Below are 19,617 nucleotides of genomic sequence, written 5' to 3' on the forward strand. Positions count from 1 at the left end.
ATAGTTTTGTAAAACAATAACGGCTACTAACAATCGAGCTATAAGTTGATGAGAAAAAGGTGCTCAAACGTTAATAAAAAAGCTGGGAACAAGATATCGTATTTACCGGTCAACCGGCGACTTCCGTCATGTTCTTTTTCATTTTTCGGCCAACTAATATCCATGAATGGGCTCCTGAGACCTTCTTTTATTCACCAAAGCGATATCGAAAATAATACATTTCTCGCTCTCTTGCCACGTCATCATTTCTTTTCTTATGTCTATAAGCAGCCTTCGTCATAGAAGTCACCGGTCCTCATATTTTCAGTTCCAGCATAGCTAGTGAATGATATTTTTCGCATCGTTGTCCTTGATAGTAAATACATCGAAAAACAGCATATGTACAAAATGGAAGAACGTACGAATTAATAAGTATCGCCGATTACGACCTCGAAAAGCTTACTATTTATATAACACATATTTCTTTTCTTCGGAAGTGATTTGTAACAATAAGAATCTTATTGGATCGTATATATATATATATATAATATATATGAATACACAACCAATAGGAAATAAAACCGATTATGATCGAAGTTGGATCTTTAGTGCTTAAATAATTCTATTGAATTTATATACTATATATGTAGTCATTTGAACTACACGCCAAATTGATTTTTCAGACTTAGAAACGCAACTAAATTACTGTAATAACGTTACAAATTGATAAACAATTTGAACAAGTTCAATTAGACGTCCTATTAGAAAGATCTTAATGTACTGAAAATCTGTAAATAAATTCATTTTTTTAAACAGTATAATTTTTTTAGACACTGTTGCAAAAAACGATATAGTGCACATTGTTGATTAAACAATAGAGATTTGGGCTCGACATACTGTCGATCGACTAAAACAAAAAAGAAAATAATATCATATTAGTTAATTTTATATGCATTTATTTCTTTATTACTGTGTACCTAATAGATGAGAATGGATTAAAATTTCGATTTTCGTGGCATTTCCGGAATTATAAAACCACATGCTGCTTCTATTTTTTATACTATTTATTTTGTCTTCACGAAAAAATAGACGGGCAATAAAGACGAATATACAATCAGGAAGTCGCAGTGAAAGTAAGATGAAGTCGTTCATGCGTCGCGTCGTAGCGATGGAGAGAACAATCCGCCCGTAATGTTCGCGAAAACGACAGTAGCAATTTCCCTCCCGTCGTGTCGCTGCGAAAATTACGGCAATCAATAACGACGCATTTTTCAAAGTCGTCAGATGCTGGACTGGAATTATTTTATATTACATAGCTTTCCCTTTTTTGTATCAAAAGATGCGTTAATTATTGAAGTGTATATACAAAGAGGAATTACAATTACACATTGCAAATCGCTCTTTCTTGAATGCAATTATATTTTCTTTACATCAATCGAGTCATCTCATAATTTTACGAATTATTTTTTCGTTACTTTTCTAAAAATTGTTGAGAAATTGTTGAGTTTAGTCCCCTCATGTCCAAAATTGATAAAATTAAATTCATTCGACATGTTTTTGCCGAACAGCCGAATCTGGCATTGTCAGAAATCGCCGCTTTGTTTCTCCGAGATATTAATCGTTAAATTTGATTATTATTCAGATTAAGAAACCTGTCATACTGATGAAAAGCAGCTTATATACGAACACATTTTCTTTCACATTTTCTGTTTTAATAATTTAAGTTACATAAGAAAATTTTTGTTTTTAATTAAAGCAGAGAATATGTAAACAATTTTGAATCAAATTATTCGCTGCTATAATTTAAATTATATAAGAAAATTTGTATTTTAATTGAATGACCCAAAATCTGGTTCCCTTGACAACAAAATTGGCTTTCCACTAGGTATATAACGTTGATTTTTATTATTAGATATAAATCTATGTATTCACCTATCTACATTACTCATTCATCTATCTACGTTATCTATAACCGATTCGCGTAAAAGAGGCACGTTCGTGCTCGCGCCATACTTAGTACCGAGACACTACTAGTGTCTCCAGATCTATCCGCATTATCTATTCACTTAACTGTATAATCTATCTGTAGTATGTATCTATTCATCTACATTGTCTATTAATTTATACAAGTTATCCATTTGTCTATATATCTTATCTATCCATCTACGTCATTTATCTACCTATCTATGTTATCTATCTATTTAACTAGGTATATCATTTATCCACATATCAGCATTATTATCTTTTCACATATATATAAATTATCTATTTATTTAGTTACATTATTTATCCAGCTATTTACTTATTATCTATCTATTCATGTACATTGTCTATTAATTTGTCTATATTATCTTTTCACCCATTTATGTCGTGTCTGCTTAACTGCGTTGTCTATCTACTTTTATACTTTATCTATTCATATATATCATAAGGACATCCTCAAAATACCGCTCGGAGAACTGTGTTCTGTTGGACCTATTTTAATAAATATACTTGAAATATTTATTAAATTTTTTTTATTTTGTTTATTTTTTATGGTATTTTATATTTGATTTTTCCATTATATTTTTGAACATCTTTGTTTTGATATATTTGCATAAAATAATTGCATTTTAATTTCATTTCTTTTTTATGACATTATGTTTTATTCTTTTAATTATATTCTAGAATATATTCACAAACAGTTTTGCGTAAAAGTATTGCAAAATATACTTGACGCCTTTTTTATTATATTTTTAATGTCTTTTCCGGTGGATAACTAATTTTTGATTAAACTTTTAACGCATTCATGTGCTATCGGAACAGTATATCCTAAGAAGTCACAATTTAAATGCTGATTATTGCATTTCCTCATAATTACAATAAAGCTTTTTGGTTACACTTAAAGAAAATCTTTTTTTGCTCTGTAGCTGGATACTTTTTTATACGGTATCTTTTAAGTTTAAATATGTAAAAGGTATTCATTTATACATTTGATGTCATTGTATTAGAAACTTAATTTTTCATTGTTATACAAATTATCATTTTTCTCTAGTTCTCAACTTTGCGCGAATATTTTTATTTACTTCATCGCCTAATTTTAGTTCTTATTTACTGAATGGCGACTAAAGAACTTCATAGGAAAAGAGTGACAAACTGGTCACGTGACGCGATCTTCTCTGATTGAGCCCAAGCATCAAAGCTTTATAGAGCCTATTACAGATGCAGGAAAAATCCCAATTTGTCATGTTGGTAAGCATTGTTAGTTAGCATTGTTTTGTACTCTCTGCATTTTTACTATTATAAGTTGGAAATTAAGCTAAGTTGTTTTATTCATACCTTTATAAAAAAAACTTTTAAATTTTCATTTTAATTGAAAGTTAAATAATTTTAATGATTCACATAAAATAAAAAATGAAGTATCACGGTGACGTATGTACGATTATAATTTTCATTGTCCAAATATTTTAATATTACATATGCAAGTAGTTGGATATAAAATAAAACTTGTTTATGCAGCTTCTTGTTTTTCCATTTTCTATTTTTTTCCTTTTTCTTATTATAAAAATACCTAAAAGATATTTAAAAATGTTACAAATATTAATTTTAGAAAACTTTTATCCCGTTTTCTTTATTGTTTGAAGATGAACTTTCTTATTTAGAATTGAGAAATGCAATATAGTGCAGTTAAAAGGGAATATCTACTTCTAACTCGAATAATTCTCGTTCATCTAAAACTGAGCTTTATACTTTTTACTCTAAACACTAAGTTTTTTGACGATACTGTATTATCTCACATGGACAAAGAACAATGTACATCAATTTAAATTAATGTTTCTAAAATTAATTTTAAATTAATTTCAACCAGTTTCTTTTTACATAAATAAATTATATAGAGTACAATAATAATTTTTTCTTCTTCTTTATTTATTCCAAAGTATTACCTTTCTTCTCGCAGAAATTTGTGAAAATTGTCGCAGCAGATAATACTCCATGTCGCCGTAAACAAAACTATTGGATCATTCTATTGATCATTACTAATCAAAAAATTTATGATCATTGAATCCTATGTGGATCTTGTGTGTGTGTGTGTGTGTGTGTGTGGTGTGCGCGCGCGCGCGCGCATCTCAAATCGATTAGCATAATGTAGTAAAGGATAATCTGCAACCGATAATTCACCGATAATGATATTTACCTAGCATACCTATTCACATGTAACATATGTATACCGATAACTCTGTGTATCAAGATTAGTGGAATAATCAATTATGAAATCATCATAGCTCCGAAGACTAGCAGACAAAAAAATCGTACGCTATCGCGTAACGTCACCAATCGACCCAATCGAATACACCATGGAACACAGCATACTGTTCTTCCTCTCTTCCTTTCTTTTTGTCACGCACCATCAAACGCGATGTGTAACTACGTAACGGCGGCGTGTAATGTAACTATGTAACAGCGAAGGCGAAGGCGACAGCGATAACGAGACACGCCATGACGCCCGTCGACGATGCACTACCAGCGGCGTCGCGACACACACGAAACATGTACACAGGGACGTTAGTGACTGCCGGCAGCGCAAGCGGCGAGACGAAGCATATCCTCGTATATCGTGAAAGAAAGAAGAAAAGAGGGGAGGTTGGATACGTGCGAGGTACGCAGGCGCGTGTAGGCGCTGTTTCATTTTAGAGATGCTCGATTCCGCTGGCCGTCGTGCCGGTCGTTACCATAGGAATCATAGCGACCATCCGAACCAGTTCGCTAGAAATGTTTGATACTGTCACGGATGTCTGATCCATTTTGTCATTCCTCCCTTCTCTTCTTCGTCACTATTCCTGAAGAGAGCATACTCTATAGGCGCATAATATTATTTGATATTAAGTAATATTTTAGACATATTCTTAAAATATTAAATGTAATATTTTAAGAACATTGTACTAAAATTATATAATATTAAGTAATATTCTCGAAATATTGATGGAAAGTTATATGTCCATTCCTGATAATATTGTATGATTATTAAAAGTAATTATTTAATGGTACTGTAATATTGTATAAACATTAAAAAGTATTATAACAAAATTTACTTTAATTTCTAAAAACTGTTACAACTGTTTAGTATAAGTATACGTTTAAAGACTGAAAATAATTTTGGCGCACATTGTAGAACTGGATATGTACTTAAAATCATGCAAAAACGTTTTTTTAACACAAGATGCAGTATAAACTAATAAGAACTTTTCATTACTGGATTGTGAATTCAAATTGCACTAAATTAAGAATAATTAATATTTATATAAATATTTTAATAATATTTCAGGGATATTAAAATATAATACCTAGGATATTATATAAGTGGACATATAACCTCTATAGAATCTCTCATAATATTAAAAAATGTTATATAGTATTTTCGAAATACTATAATAACTTATTTTAATTTTTTAATAATAATCATATAACATTCGAGGAATATTTTGAGCTTATTAAGAATATTAACGAATATCATACAGAAACGGATGATTAGGAACACTTTGATATTAATATTGATACATAAGGACTGGCTATAGCGATTTGATTTTAAAATACATATAGTATACATATAGTACATATAGTATATATAGTATATGTATTAAAAATCTAATATGAATCATTTTTATCTTATCAATTAAATAAAAGTATACGTTCTCCATTTAAAATATGATTTCAATAACGTGACATAAATTTAAATAAAAAGTTACATGTATATTTATATATGTATCATATATGTAGATATATACAATTGTACAGCTACATATTTCATATATAGCTCTATATGTATATATAAAAAAATACCGTTCATCAAGGAAAATTTATAAGAAAGACAAAGAACTGTGCCCAGTTCTTATGGAAATTAGGTCCAAGGTAACACACACACGCGCACGCGCTCGCATGCAAGCACACGCATACTCATATGCATACTCACGCAAAAGTTCCAGACACGACCTTGTGAAATGACTGTCCTGACTATTAGAGCTGCCCAAATTTTACTATTATGACTATAATGTATTATAGTATATATCTGGTTTTCCCCAAGTAGAATACAGAAGTCATGAGGATTATGATCTCATTCGTCACTTATAAATCAATTTTTAGGTATCAAATGACATCATGATGATGTTCTGTGATATAATTATGACTTAATTATGATTTTGTGTTCTATGGCTACCTGAGTCTCTACATTTAGGGCACTTCCGCGTAATGTGTGATAACATATGCTGAAAATATTGAAATAATATTTGAAATGCATTTGGTACTATTTATTAATCTGATTAAGTTTGAATGCGATCTATGCCGTCATATCAGAGACATTCAAAGTGTAATGATGAATACCTCTGGACAGTCATATAGTATCTGGGATATGCCCAATATCTTGACGAAGACATCTATGTGCTAGCAAGAGTTAACAGTGTTTTAGAGAGCTTCAAAGAAAAATAAGAAAGCCAAAAATACGTAAGAAAAACCTAACGTAATAATTAAGCAGTAAGCGAATTGGCTAATTACAATAGAACGTAAAGCATTAATCTTTATTATATTTCTACTGTAATTGGTCAACTATTGATTACATCCTCTTGTCTTCCTCTACGTTTTTATGTGTACCATGGACTGAAGTTGAAGAGAGATAGGATACATCCGGCAGAGTTAATTTTAATTTTAATTTTAAAACTTTTTGTTTTGTTTCTGTGAATGTTCCCTGTTGATTAATATATGACTTATACTAACTGTTCATTCGGAGCCCAAACTGGGCATAATTCTGTTCTAAAATACCTCGTATATGAAATGAACAGTATATCTTTATTATACCATTATTTTCATGCAAGTTTTAATATCTGCTATTTGCTTACTCCTTAAAAAACATGAAATGTAATCATATAAATTACTTAAATTAAATTTTACTTAAAACAAAAAGATTAAATTACTTTAGGAACTCTCCCTGATTGTGAATTATATGGTTCACTCTGTATATATAGCTACGTGTCTCACGAATGGGGTGGTAATAAAAGCTTTTCCTTCCGGCGGTGTTGCGAGTAAAGAGTTTCTTTCGTGTCCAGAAAGTGGAAATCGTAAATGCTTTTCATGCTCGGTCGATCTGTTCAATCTCTTGGAAACCACCTGATTCCATGTAGTTCGATATTGTCCAGTATAAAGCCGTTGTCGCGAATTTAAAGTTAGTAATGACTTTTTATTGACGTTATTAAATGCAAAATTTTCCATCTCCAAGCCAATTAAATATTTTACAATTTTATGTTTACTATTTATTTTAAATAAATGTAGTTATGTTTAAGTATTATTAATGATTTTTAAAATTACGGCAAATTAATATTATTAACGTTATTAAACTTTCAAAGAATAAATATAACACTAAAACAATTAATTTTAAATAAATAATAAGACACAGAATAATAATAATAAAATGATAGAAGAATGTCTAGAGAAATGAAATTTGTATATAACTTGTGTATGCTTAATAAGTGATGTGTGCAATCGGGAATGTGGGTAAACAGGATCCTTCCCGCAAAAACGTGTATAATTATTTAAATTTTAATCTATATGTATATATAGGAATACCTTTGAAAATTCAGTGACTACGATTCTATTTGAACTCCCTTGTAATTCTAAAAAAATTCAACATCTAATCACAAATATTAATTTCTACGAACTTTGATTTTATGATATTCTCGATCATTAGAGCTCGTGAGCTTTTTGCAATTTAGCGCAAAGCTCTTTGCAAATGGCCATTTGTCTTCCGGTTTCCCGCTGTGATAACTTTTTCTCACGGCAGAGCATGCAATCGTAATTTCGAAAGAAGTGAATTCAATAGCCAGTTGCACCAGTAAAATCCATTTTACCACAAATCTTTTCCACCCAGGTGTGCTTTTGCTTCTTTGTAATGTCGATCCCTCACAATATCCTAATCCAGCTATATATGCTCTCTTTGCAACTTAAAAATATTTATATATTCTTTCGAAAGAAATGCCACTAGATGGATCAATGTCGAGATGAATGATGCTTGGGTATAGAGATTTTTGGGGATAAAAATATAGTTGATGTAACAAAAAATTGTTTTAAAGAAAATGGAAAAATAAATACAATGAATGTGACATATGGACTTAAGAGTAATTATAATAACAATAATAATAAAACACAATAGGAATAATACAATTAACAATATAAATTAATAGTATAATATGATAATATGGTGGCACACAAACTTTCTAAATTCTTTGGAGAAGAATCTCACTTTAAAAACTAGAAATTGAGCCAGTCTTGAAAAAGTAATTTTCAATCTTTAAGGGGATACTGAAGCATCAAACGTAATCGATATCAATAATGACTGTATTCAAAAATTTACTACTAGTATACTGAAAATCTATAGTGCACGTGACATAAATAAATTTTCAGTACTGGCAATAAATTTTGGAACACAACCAATATAGACTTTTAAACTCCAAACTCAGTTTCTTACATTATTTTCTGTCTCTGAAACGCGTACATATATTCTTATCTGAAATATTACAACGCCATCTCTTGTAACAGCCAATACCTACTGCTAGATGCAATTACTATTCTGTTTAACTTTCACATCGACTTCAATAATCATAATATTCAGATGAAATTTTTAGATTGTCCTTTCTCTTATACTAAAGCTTCTGGTTTATTTCTACAAGCATAGTATTGATCTTTCATGTAATCTCTAATATATAAACTTATTTCAAACGTACGAAGTCTAAAACTCTTATATGCAGCACATGTCGCGAATTGACTACAAAAGCCGATAACAAATAAATAAACATAATTTTTCAATTTCTTTTTGTTTAAAGTTGTTGCTTACACGTTGTGTTTTTGACTATACTTTAATTGTGAAAAAGGATTTTTAAATCCGTAAATGCATTTAAAGATTGGAGGATCTAAAGATTATTCACATTTTATCGGTAAAACAGAACAATTTCAATATTTCCTTAAAAGTGAGATTTACTTTAAAAGTTTTAGCAAGAACGCGCGCGCATAATGAATGAAAAAAATAACATTTATCGAGTAAATATTAAATCTTAATAAACATTAGAAAATTATAATTTATTAAGAAATTACTTATAATTATAGACAAATTATAATTATTGAAAAGTTACAATTAAGAAATATTATTATAATATGCTAAAAGTAAGAAAAAGATAATATTGATAATTAAGGGATTAATGATTTAAAGCTAATTATATTTAAGTTATTATTAAAATTTTCATAAATGAACATTGCTCGTTATTCTCTCAAATGTGTTGTGCATTTTACAATTATATTTAGAATAAGAATAAATCGTTATGGTCTCGTTGTATATTTTAAGTACAATGTGAATGTTTTAATAATAAGATATTGAGATTGAGGGCTCAGGTGCAGAAATAATTTGTTCAAGCTTTCTCGTCTTTAAAGTTTTCCTGGAAATTTCCCCACAGCCGACAGACATAAAAATATACCTTTCTCATGAGGCAAAGAAAAAGAAGCACGTGGATTACAAGACTTTATAAGAGTATAAATTTAAGGGATTATGCGTCGCTTAAACTGTCAAAGCCTAGCAGGAGTATACCAAAGTCATAGTTCTAATCAGAAACTGCCGAAACTTCAGCCATGTACTCTATATCTTTAAAAATGTGAAACATGTAAAGCATAATAAATATCTGGATGCACAGAAGGCTGTTATACAAGCATATACACATATTTTTTAAGAATAGGAACAAAAAATGTTGTGATATATAATTTATTAATTCAACTAATCTTTTTCTCACTCTACCTTGATCATAGATATAAATATGTACAATGCATATGTCTTATATCGTATTAAACAAATAAGCATTATTTAATTTTGGATTTTTGTCGACATTTTGATCAACTTCTTCAATAGCGATTTATTAAGGTCATCATATTCTTTCATCATAGCGGAGGCGCTCTTACATTAAACCATTTACCTTGAACCATTCTTCTTACTCATACATGCTGCCACTAGCGAAAGTTATTCACACACACACATTGGTAAGTTAATATAGTTGCAGTTTTTCCTACCTTTTCTGACACTTACTCCTGTCAACGTTTTATATCTCTACAATTAATAGTCACATATATTTATTATACGTCCTTATATAATTAAAGCCAGATCCCCGTATGTTCCTTCATTTTAATTTTGAAAGATCTAACGCAAATTATCTGCAGACATTTACAACTGAAACATTTTAATGACATATCATTGTATGTCGCAAATTGTTAATTCTTTCTTCGATATGACAAATCGCGGAAGCTTCTTACCTCGTCTCGACATAATTTCTGCATAAAGTATGTATTTTATGCGGAAAAATGCTACGAAATTAAGCTTCCAAACGAAATTACCACTAGATATATTAACCATCAACAACTTGTTGACTACCTTAGTCTTTATAAAAGAGGAACGAAGGCTAATCACGGTGGATTGGTAGTTTATTGCGTCGATAATTCAAAGGAATATTTCGGATTAAATTTATTTCTATTTTGATGCGTAATCGAAAATACTTTAAAATGTGTGCGCGTTTATTAATTTGCACGATTATGTTGATCGCAGTGAATCAGGCTAATGCTGTAAGTTAATCTACTAAACAATCTAATATCTAACAATCTATTAAATAACTTATTAGACAATCCTATTTTTTAAGTAAAAAATTAATTTTTTTATTTTTAATTAAAAAAATTAAATTTTAAATTTTTGCAAATCCGAAAAAATATCTCTTTAAATTGTAAAATAATTTAGAAGTTATTAAAAAAATATATAGAGAATTCTTGAATTTTATAAAAAAATGGACATTGCTATCTATATAACAATAAACTATAAATAAAAATGAAATATAAATAAAAATAAAATATACAAATTTTAAGAAAACGTGTATTTTGACCTATACAAGTTTTTCATAAACTATTATTACAACTTTAACTACTATTACAACTACTATTAAAAGTAATATATTAAAAAGTAATATATTAAAAAGAAGTTTATTTATTCAAAAGTAATTAAATATCTCTATTTTCGTAATTTCTTCTAATGTATATTATACATTGATTATATCCTGGTTTACCAATCGCAATTGAGGTATAAGTACAATAATTTTATTTATTAACACACACTTTAATATAATTATCTATTAAAATAAGGATTGTATATACTAATAATTTTGAATATAACGGTCATTTATTCATTGTTATTCTTTTTTATAATCTATAATTTTTATAATCTATTTTATTAATTTGATAACAGAATGTGTGCTGGTACATTTTTATTTAATCATCAATCATGTTCAATATTTTTATCATTATGGGCTTATTGCGACCGTTATAATGGAAGAATATAACCAATAATATTACCAGAACGAAAAGCATTGCATTGTGCGGAAGATAGATAGAATAAATACTACCAACTTTTTGCGTAACTATAAATTGTATAATTTTAATTATTTTATTAATTTAGTCAAATTTGCGTTTAATTTCTTTACACCGAGAATGACCTAATAATAAGGTCGAAACGTATGTTCTAAGAATTTGAAATACATAAAAATCTGGCTTGTAGCCCCTTCTTGTTATTTATTGTTTGTATATTGTGTTATTTTATTATTAAAAGAGAAAAATATAATTGAATTTTATTGTAACGTAGGTGATGACAATGGAACAAATTGAAAAAGCTGCGCTGAGTATGCGAAATACGTGTACATCGAAATCTCACGCAGACGCCGGTAAGTTGTGCAAATGTTCCATAATTTATATTAATATTTATGATTTTTGTATATAATATTACAGTGTTTTGACAGCGATTGACAGCGGTAAAAATATATATATAATGATAAAAAAAGTCTCCGACTGATATAAAGCTCCTAAAGAGACACACTTATTTCTTGAAAACTAACTATTGTACTTTATCAATACTGACAAAAACGTAATCTGTTTAGAATATTGAAGAAATAATTTATAAGTCATATACTTGCGATTTGTTTTTATACAAAATTAGTTAAAACGGATTCTATAAATACAAAAATAAAATTCTTACGATTTTCTTTTACAAATTGCGTAGTTTAAATAATAATGGTTATATAAATTGGTGATATTACATCGTTCCACATGTTTGTAGTTTTCTAAATCAATTTTATTTAAATTTTCTTCTTTGTCAATTTCTTCATAATATATGATTTTTAATAGGAAATAGGGATGCAGCGTAAACTGGCACACTCTGTAAGACAGACCAAAAGCTAACTTACAATGGAAACACCCAGATGAGCAGTCTCCAATTTGATTAAATTATATATATACAATATATAATAAGTTCAGTGCTTCTAATTCGTTAAAGTTAGGATACGTCTCTCAAGCATTCATGGGAAAAACGCGTTTAAAGATTTACGTACAATCAATTGTTAATGTTCAATTGGTATAAAAACGAAATCTCAATAAAAAGCGGCGTGGCCATAATGAATAAGATCGAATTACGAGATGCGTTCGTGATCTTGAGTTCGAATCTTACTTTTACAAATTTTTTATTATTTTTTTATCTGTATATTATTATATATTATTATGTAAGTATGTGTATTTTTTTACCTGAAAAATTAATGTTTAAAATTTTTATAATTTGAAGTTGTGTTATGCAATTTATATTATTAAATTGAATTTGTTTGCTATGTAGTAAATACAATACATTTCAAATTATTTTTTTACTTTTGCCAGGATTTTTATGCTTGCCGTAACGAATTTCGACAGTCCAACAAAAGCATTGTAGCTCAACGCCTTACCTACTATGTTACGCCGCTTCCCGCCAATTCATTCTTATCGATCGGTACATTAATAACATGTAAATCTTTAAACGTGTTTTTCTCGCGAATGAGTAGTTCATTCTATGTTTAACTTTAACACGAATTAATTGGAGGGCTGAACTTATTATATACATATATCATTCAGAGTAAAACAAAATAATAATATAATCTCTGACGGAATAAATCACTATAATTATAATTGCTTTATTTTGAGCCAATACAGGATATCAGTGTGTACAAATTTTATTCTATATAATTGATACAAGTATACGTTTTGACCACTAATTTGAATTCTCATATCAATAAACAGAAAATACAGATAAGGAAACTCTCGCTCAATGATTTTAACCTTGATATTAAGTCATTGTCAAAGTCATGACTTTAAAAACATTTTAACCATCGGTCATTACTCGTTAAAAAGTTATTAACAAAGCAAGTTCTACAAATGAGTTTAATTTGTATAAATCAAAGTCATGATTTTAAAGACGTTTTAACTATCGGTTATTACTCGTTAAAAAGTTATTAACAAAGCAAATTCTACAAATAAATTTAATTTTCTTATATTATAACAATTTTTTGTTGTTGACGTCTGCTCCACCTCTCTCCTTTGCCTAAAGGCGACTTTCCACCCGAAGCGAAGTCCACCTCATCTCCCCTCCTCCACCTAGGAACGACCAACTTTCCAACTTATCTCCTATTGTCTATTCTCTTCACTTGTTTTATTATAAAATAGAAATTGCATAACACAGTTTAAAATTACATAAACTCGAAACATTAATTTTTCAATTCAATGATCTTATATGTGGTCAAATATAATTGTATATAAAAAATTTTTACTGGCAGGGCATAATAATATTACTTATTTTTCATTTATTTCATATTTTTATCACTGAATGTTGATATTCAACAAGAAACTAAAATATTAATTAAATTGAGTTATGGTTTATACGATTGCAAAATTCAGTAACTTTTTCTTAAATACAAGATAAAAATATTTATTCTTAAATATTTTTATCTTGTATTTAGAATAAAACAATACTTATAATTAGACATAAAATCGAATAACGCACATTATACGGAAATGTATAATTCGCTTGTGCAATTACAGTAAATTCTGCTTTAATTCTTGTTTACGCAATCAAGTATCATCTACTATTGAAGATATATTAAACTATTTTATAGCGATATACTATTCTTTTTCGTATTTACATACAAATAAGAATTATTACAGTATATACTGGCGTTTCAGTGTAAGACTTTTAATCTTTATTTAAATTAAGTATTAACCTATTTTTAAATATCATCCGTCAATATTGTTATGCACAGTTCTAAATTTTTTAAATAAGTTATTCATTTAATTGGCAATATTACAAAATTGTAAATTGTGATAATCTTTTTTCAGAGATCTTGCTGAATGTTAGTTTTTAATGTAATTTAAAAATAACTATTGCATTTTGTTCAATTGTAAATTTGATGATTAAATATTATGATTTATCTGTTAAAATTTTATTATTGTACAACATCAACATGTACGTTTTTTATATTTTTTGTCTTTAAAGGAGCTGTTGCAGGAATACAAAAAGGCGAATTTCCAGATGACAATCAACCATTAAAATGCTATACATTATGCGTAATGAAAACAATGCGAACTGTAAGAACAAGAAAAAATAACTATATAACTATCCAATACGCCTATTTAATTATTACGATTTTTACTATAAGTCCAATATTGAAAACTGGTCCGGTCAAAAATAGGAAATATTTTTTAACAATAACTGAGAATATGACACATTTTCCAATATTTAAATATATGTGAAGTTAAAATTTAACTGCTTACAAACGACAAATAATGTTGAATGTTAAACCGTATTGGGTATAGTTACTTAATATAATAATAAATAAAATATACAATTAAATATAATTATATACTATTTAAATGTATCTTTTTTATAATTAAGTTCAAAAATGGACGCATAGATGATGGCATGATGATTAAACAAATGGATCTAATGATGCCACCTGACATGGCAGGTCCTTTAAAAGTGTCTTTGACTAAATGTGCAGCAGAACGTAAGTTTAATTTTATGAAATAAAAATTGAAATAAATTTTAAAAAAAGAGAAAAGAATTTAAGAGAGAGGAAAAGGAGAGAAAAAAAAGAGAATTATTAAATTAAAATCTTTCACCTTTGATGGCTTCTAAAAATCGATTTTTTTGCTGATTTTTATTCCTGTGTAAAATATTCTTGTAAAATGATTTTTTAAAATTCGCAGTATTACAAATACGTAAGGACACACGGGGTCCTCCAAGCGTTTACCGGAGTAAAACAGTTCTAGACGCTATTGATCATTAAGTTATTACTCAGATTACTACTCAGAAGAAACCAATAGATATCCGTTCTTATTTATTCTTTGATATTTTTAGAAGTCCATAGAAAATAATGCGACTTTCTATATGCTAGACAGTTTAGAAGAAAAGGCAGAACACCGTTAGAACTACTTAAATCTCGTTCTCTGTCATGCATCGCGTCGGGATTACACAATCTGTACATTCAATAACGGTTTTAAATTAATTTATTGACAGTCTTCAGTAACAAACATCTTGGAACTCGAACAAATAGCAAAGATATATATTGATCAAAAGAACAGCGTGTAAAGGACTTAAATCATCGCACATTATTTTCCTAAAAAAAAAAATCAAAACTGGCGGAAAATACCTTTTATGAAGAATTACAAGTTAATTACGGCCGACAAAAATGAAAATCTCCTTAAAATCTTGTTTTTTTTTTAATCTTAAAAACAAATTTTTATTAAATAAAAGAGACTTATAATAAATAATTTTTGCAGTTTCGCAAAAATCTGATTTATCGAGATTATACTGTCTTCGACAATTTCACATAGAGATCTTTATTAAAAAATAGTTTTCATCTATTAGTTAATTAGTATAAAAATAAATTACAACATAAAAGTAGATGTGTAAATGGAATTTTTTTGTTTTTACAGCACCTGCTGGCGATGATTGCGAAACAACTTATCAATTTGTAAAATGCAGCTATCAAACGGATCCAGATCACTTCTTCTTTCCTTAACCAATATCAAACGCGAATAATTATGGAAATCGAATATGATATATTATATATAATGAAAATGTGTAATTACGTTTAGCGTTATGTAAATTGTAAAATTATATTAATTTGAATTTCTTTATGTCAAGACAATTTAGCAATAATCGTTAATAAATTTGTAAACTGATAGATTTGTAAAATAATAGGACAAGGTGCAATATACAAAACTATATGCTCGTATAAATGTACATAATTATATGTGAATAATAATAATAAGCAATGTGCAATTATATAAGCATTATTTAATTATTAAAATTAACTGATTAATTTTAAACACTGCAGCGTTACAATAACGAAATAATAAACAGTTATTAACGATCGTTTGTTTAAAAGTAATAAGAATCTCATTTTAAAAAATTCACTAAAATAAAGAATGTATATCAAGTACACAAAAAATATTTAAAAGTGTATGCATCATAAAATAAGTATTTGTTTAAAAATAAGTATAAAATCGATCTAATTACTCAAACATTACAGAGATAAATGTATATTTAATTAACAATATCTTATTTAATATTTCTGTGACTCTATTGTGATTTCATACAAATACTTGGTCGTAATTTATTGAAAAAGTCCGTAAATTTTTAAATGTAATTTTAATTCCTATGTTTATGGAGTAACATTGTATAGCTTTATTATATCTTCATTAATTGTAACAAATTAATGAATTATATTTATAATAAAAGAATATATAAATCAAATAAAATTTAATCTTTCATTATATTTTTTTAATACAATTTTAATTATTAACTTTTTCTAATTAATTAGTGTAATTTAAGCAATATATCTTGCTAAAAAAAATTATGTTTCTAAAAGTAAGCCGATATAATCTATTTCTATATGTATATTTGTATATTCTTTTATTTTTTATTCTATGTACATATGTTACATATTTCTTTTACTATTTAAATTAACGATTTGCTTTTCAAAATTCTAGTAAATATATCTTTTTAATTTATATTCTCAACAGTATTATTAAAAATTTCTTACTTTCTTCACTAAAATTCTAAAACTAAAGCAAATAAAACTAAAATTAAAGAAATAATAAATTAAGAAAATAATAAAAAAATAATTTCACACGTTATTATAAAAATAGAATAATCGGAAAGAGGTATGTTATAAGAGGAAAGCAAAAGCTAAAAATATTAAAATTAATTTTATAGCTAAAAAATTGTAGTTAATTATTAGTAAATATTATTTTTTAGGGTAAAAATTAACTTGTTTCCTTGATATCTCTATTCTTTTATGCATTTTGCATCGTCAAATACATAATCACGAGACCGAAAGTAACGCACTTGCATAATGTACTATGATTATCTAACCTCTAGGAATGACAATAAGACCCGGATGTCAGTATTAGCGTTAAGTATCGTTAATTACATCAACCAAAACGGTAATTTAAGCCTATCAGATGTGCCACCTCATGAAATTAAAGATTCTCCTTCTCTCTTACTTCCGTATATAAAAATAAACGAATGAATTTCGCGTGCGCTTTGCAACAGTCAGGTCTAGTGGCGATTCATCTATAGCGTGTTGAAAAAGAGATTAAATGAACAAACAAAATCAAAGGCAACAAATAAGAATGAAAGGCACTGGTACGATTTTCTTCATTTCATTCGTGATCGTGGCGAATCTTCAAAATAGCGAAGGTGTAAGTTTCTTAAAGCAAATAGATTTTTTGTATATCCACGTATCGTATTATCGTTGTATATCAATTTAATGAAAACAATGCGCCTTTGCATATTGTAATAAAATTTGAATACACAATGATGCATCCCCATCCACATAATATGCAACGATATATATGATACACGGACATACAACTAATAATTTAGATTTGCAAAGATGCGTAAGTACATCAATATATAAGCTATATAACTAAGAAAAATTATAAAAATTGTTTATATTTAATATTATATTTAATATTATAAATTATTATAAAGTATTTAAAATTATAATTTATGTATAATATTAAATATTTGTATTTAATATTATAAATTTTTACAAAAATATTTTAATGTTTGTAAAATTTAAAGCAGCAGATTGAAAAAGAAATAATTAAAAATTTAATATAAATTTTGTTATTTACGTATGTGTGTACACTTGTAGATGAAAAAAAGATAATGTTTTTACTTGACAAAAAAATTAAAATACTTTTTGGTATTAGACATTTCTTACATTTTTAATATTTAACATTTACATATATATGTATATATGTTGTCCAAAATAATCGTAAAAACTTTTTTAATTAATTTTGTAAACTTTATCATGTGTTAATAATTAGAAACGATAATTAAGATACTAAAAAAAATTCACACCATTTTTGAAAAATATATTTAAATAATTTTATATAAAAATAAATTGATAAACTCATATTAATGCATTTTAATTTATACAAAATGTTTAGCTAACTGTGTCTACGATTTTTGGGACGTTTCCGATAATTTAGTGTAAAGATTTCAAAGGTGGTACTTGTTTCATGCAAGCTACAACTTGCAATAAAAAAATTAAAAATATTTTTTTTAATTTTAAATACTTCTAATAAATTTGAAAAATAGAATTATATATTTTTTAAATTTTAATTAATTATCTTGAATTTTTTTAATGCTGCAATGCAATTAGTTTTCATAATATTATAGAGGTTTTTAAAACAAACTTATATGGGGAATATGAATCTTATTGATTTTATTGATACACATAAACATAATCATAAATATCTATCAGTAAGAAAAAAACTCTCTTATTTAAAAAACGTTTAAACTGCTCGTTAGTTTTGAAACACAAAGTTCTACTCTTTTCCAAAAATTACTACGCGTGCTTATATAACACAGAGATCTCTCTCCAAGAGATGTCCTAAAGATGTCCAGGACATTTATATTATATGTTCTTCAAACGTCCTAAGGATGTTTTCAGAATGTTTCTCGAATAAATCTCGATATACTATATTGGATAGCAGTTTTTATATTATTTGGATCGAAAATTTCACAAGTTGTAATTATTCTTTCCCAAAGATCTTGAACATTATTTATACAGCTAATAAATATTACTAATTAAAATAATGTTACAAATTTGATATTAAACATCAATAAATTATATGCATTGAATTTGTTTTAAAGATCACTATAATATTACAAAAAAGTGCTTGGTGTTTAAAAAATTAATGGTAAATTTTTATTAAATTTTTTTTACAATTTTTTGCAAGTAGTTTAATGTTATAGTTTGCGTGAAACAAATAAAGATCCATCGATCTAATTTTCTTTAAACTGTTCGAAACGTCCGTAAACGTCGTTCGAAAAATCGTATGGAATGTTAAACATTCATATATTTATTTAGATATCTTAGTGTTTTGAATTTTTCCATTTATTACTAAATTATTTTTAATTCTGTAGAAAAGAATGACCATTGAGGAGGTAAAGGAAGCTCTAGTACCATTACACAAGCATTGCATTGATAAAGTGGGCACGGATCCAAGTATGTACTATAAAAAACTGCAGTCTTATGTAAAGTATTACAAATTTTTATGTAATGTGATCAAATATCAAAACCTTCAAATATTATATAATTATATTTAGATAATATATGTATATAACAATGTTTTTTAAAATTTAGATAAAGTTTAATAATACATAGTGTATTTAATATTTGACTAGTATTAGGATACATATAATAAATCAAATACCTGAAACTATAT

The 19,617-nt window shown here is 27.3% G+C and overlaps 3 protein-coding genes across 4 annotated transcripts in view; 2 read left to right on the forward strand and 1 right to left on the reverse strand.

Moving 5' to 3' along the window:
- The window catches only part of LOC108755117 (protein sprint), a 21,994-nt gene extending 17,433 nt beyond the window's left edge, over positions 1 to 4,561 (reverse strand). The window contains exon 1 of the mRNA XM_018497940.1: positions 4,163 to 4,561. The gene's annotated coding sequence lies outside the window, so the exon portion shown is untranslated. The remainder of the gene's footprint in view (positions 1 to 4,162) is intronic.
- Positions 4,562 to 10,512: 5,951 nt separating this feature from the next.
- Positions 10,513 to 16,074, forward strand: LOC108755018 (general odorant-binding protein 19a). Of its 2 annotated transcripts, none has more exons than XM_018497725.1 (5): positions 10,513 to 10,596; positions 11,660 to 11,738; positions 14,363 to 14,454; positions 14,762 to 14,873; positions 15,805 to 16,074. In XM_018497725.1, exons 1-5 carry the CDS (start codon positions 10,513 to 10,515, stop codon positions 15,888 to 15,890), a joined length of 453 nt encoding a protein of 150 aa, XP_018353227.1. In that variant the 3' UTR covers positions 15,891 to 16,074. The 2 variants fall into 2 exon arrangements, with proteins under 2 accessions (XP_018353227.1, XP_018353228.1); XM_018497726.1 differs by having other exon boundaries at positions 14,762 to 14,877; positions 15,805 to 15,900.
- Positions 16,075 to 17,433: 1,359 nt separating this feature from the next.
- Positions 17,434 to 19,617, forward strand: part of LOC108755030 (general odorant-binding protein 72-like) — a 4,518-nt gene continuing 2,334 nt past the window's right edge. The window contains exons 1-2 of the mRNA XM_018497739.1: positions 17,434 to 17,577; positions 19,316 to 19,397. Of these exons, the coding sequence (XP_018353241.1) occupies positions 17,476 to 17,577; positions 19,316 to 19,397 (184 nt within the window). The 5' untranslated portion in view covers positions 17,434 to 17,475. The remainder of the gene's footprint in view (positions 17,578 to 19,315; positions 19,398 to 19,617) is intronic.

The sequence above is a fragment of the Trachymyrmex septentrionalis genome, unplaced genomic scaffold (assembly GCF_001594115.1).
Source record: "Trachymyrmex septentrionalis isolate Tsep2-gDNA-1 unplaced genomic scaffold, Tsep1.0 scaffold83, whole genome shotgun sequence".
Taxonomy (NCBI): Eukaryota; Metazoa; Arthropoda; class Insecta; order Hymenoptera; family Formicidae; genus Trachymyrmex; species Trachymyrmex septentrionalis.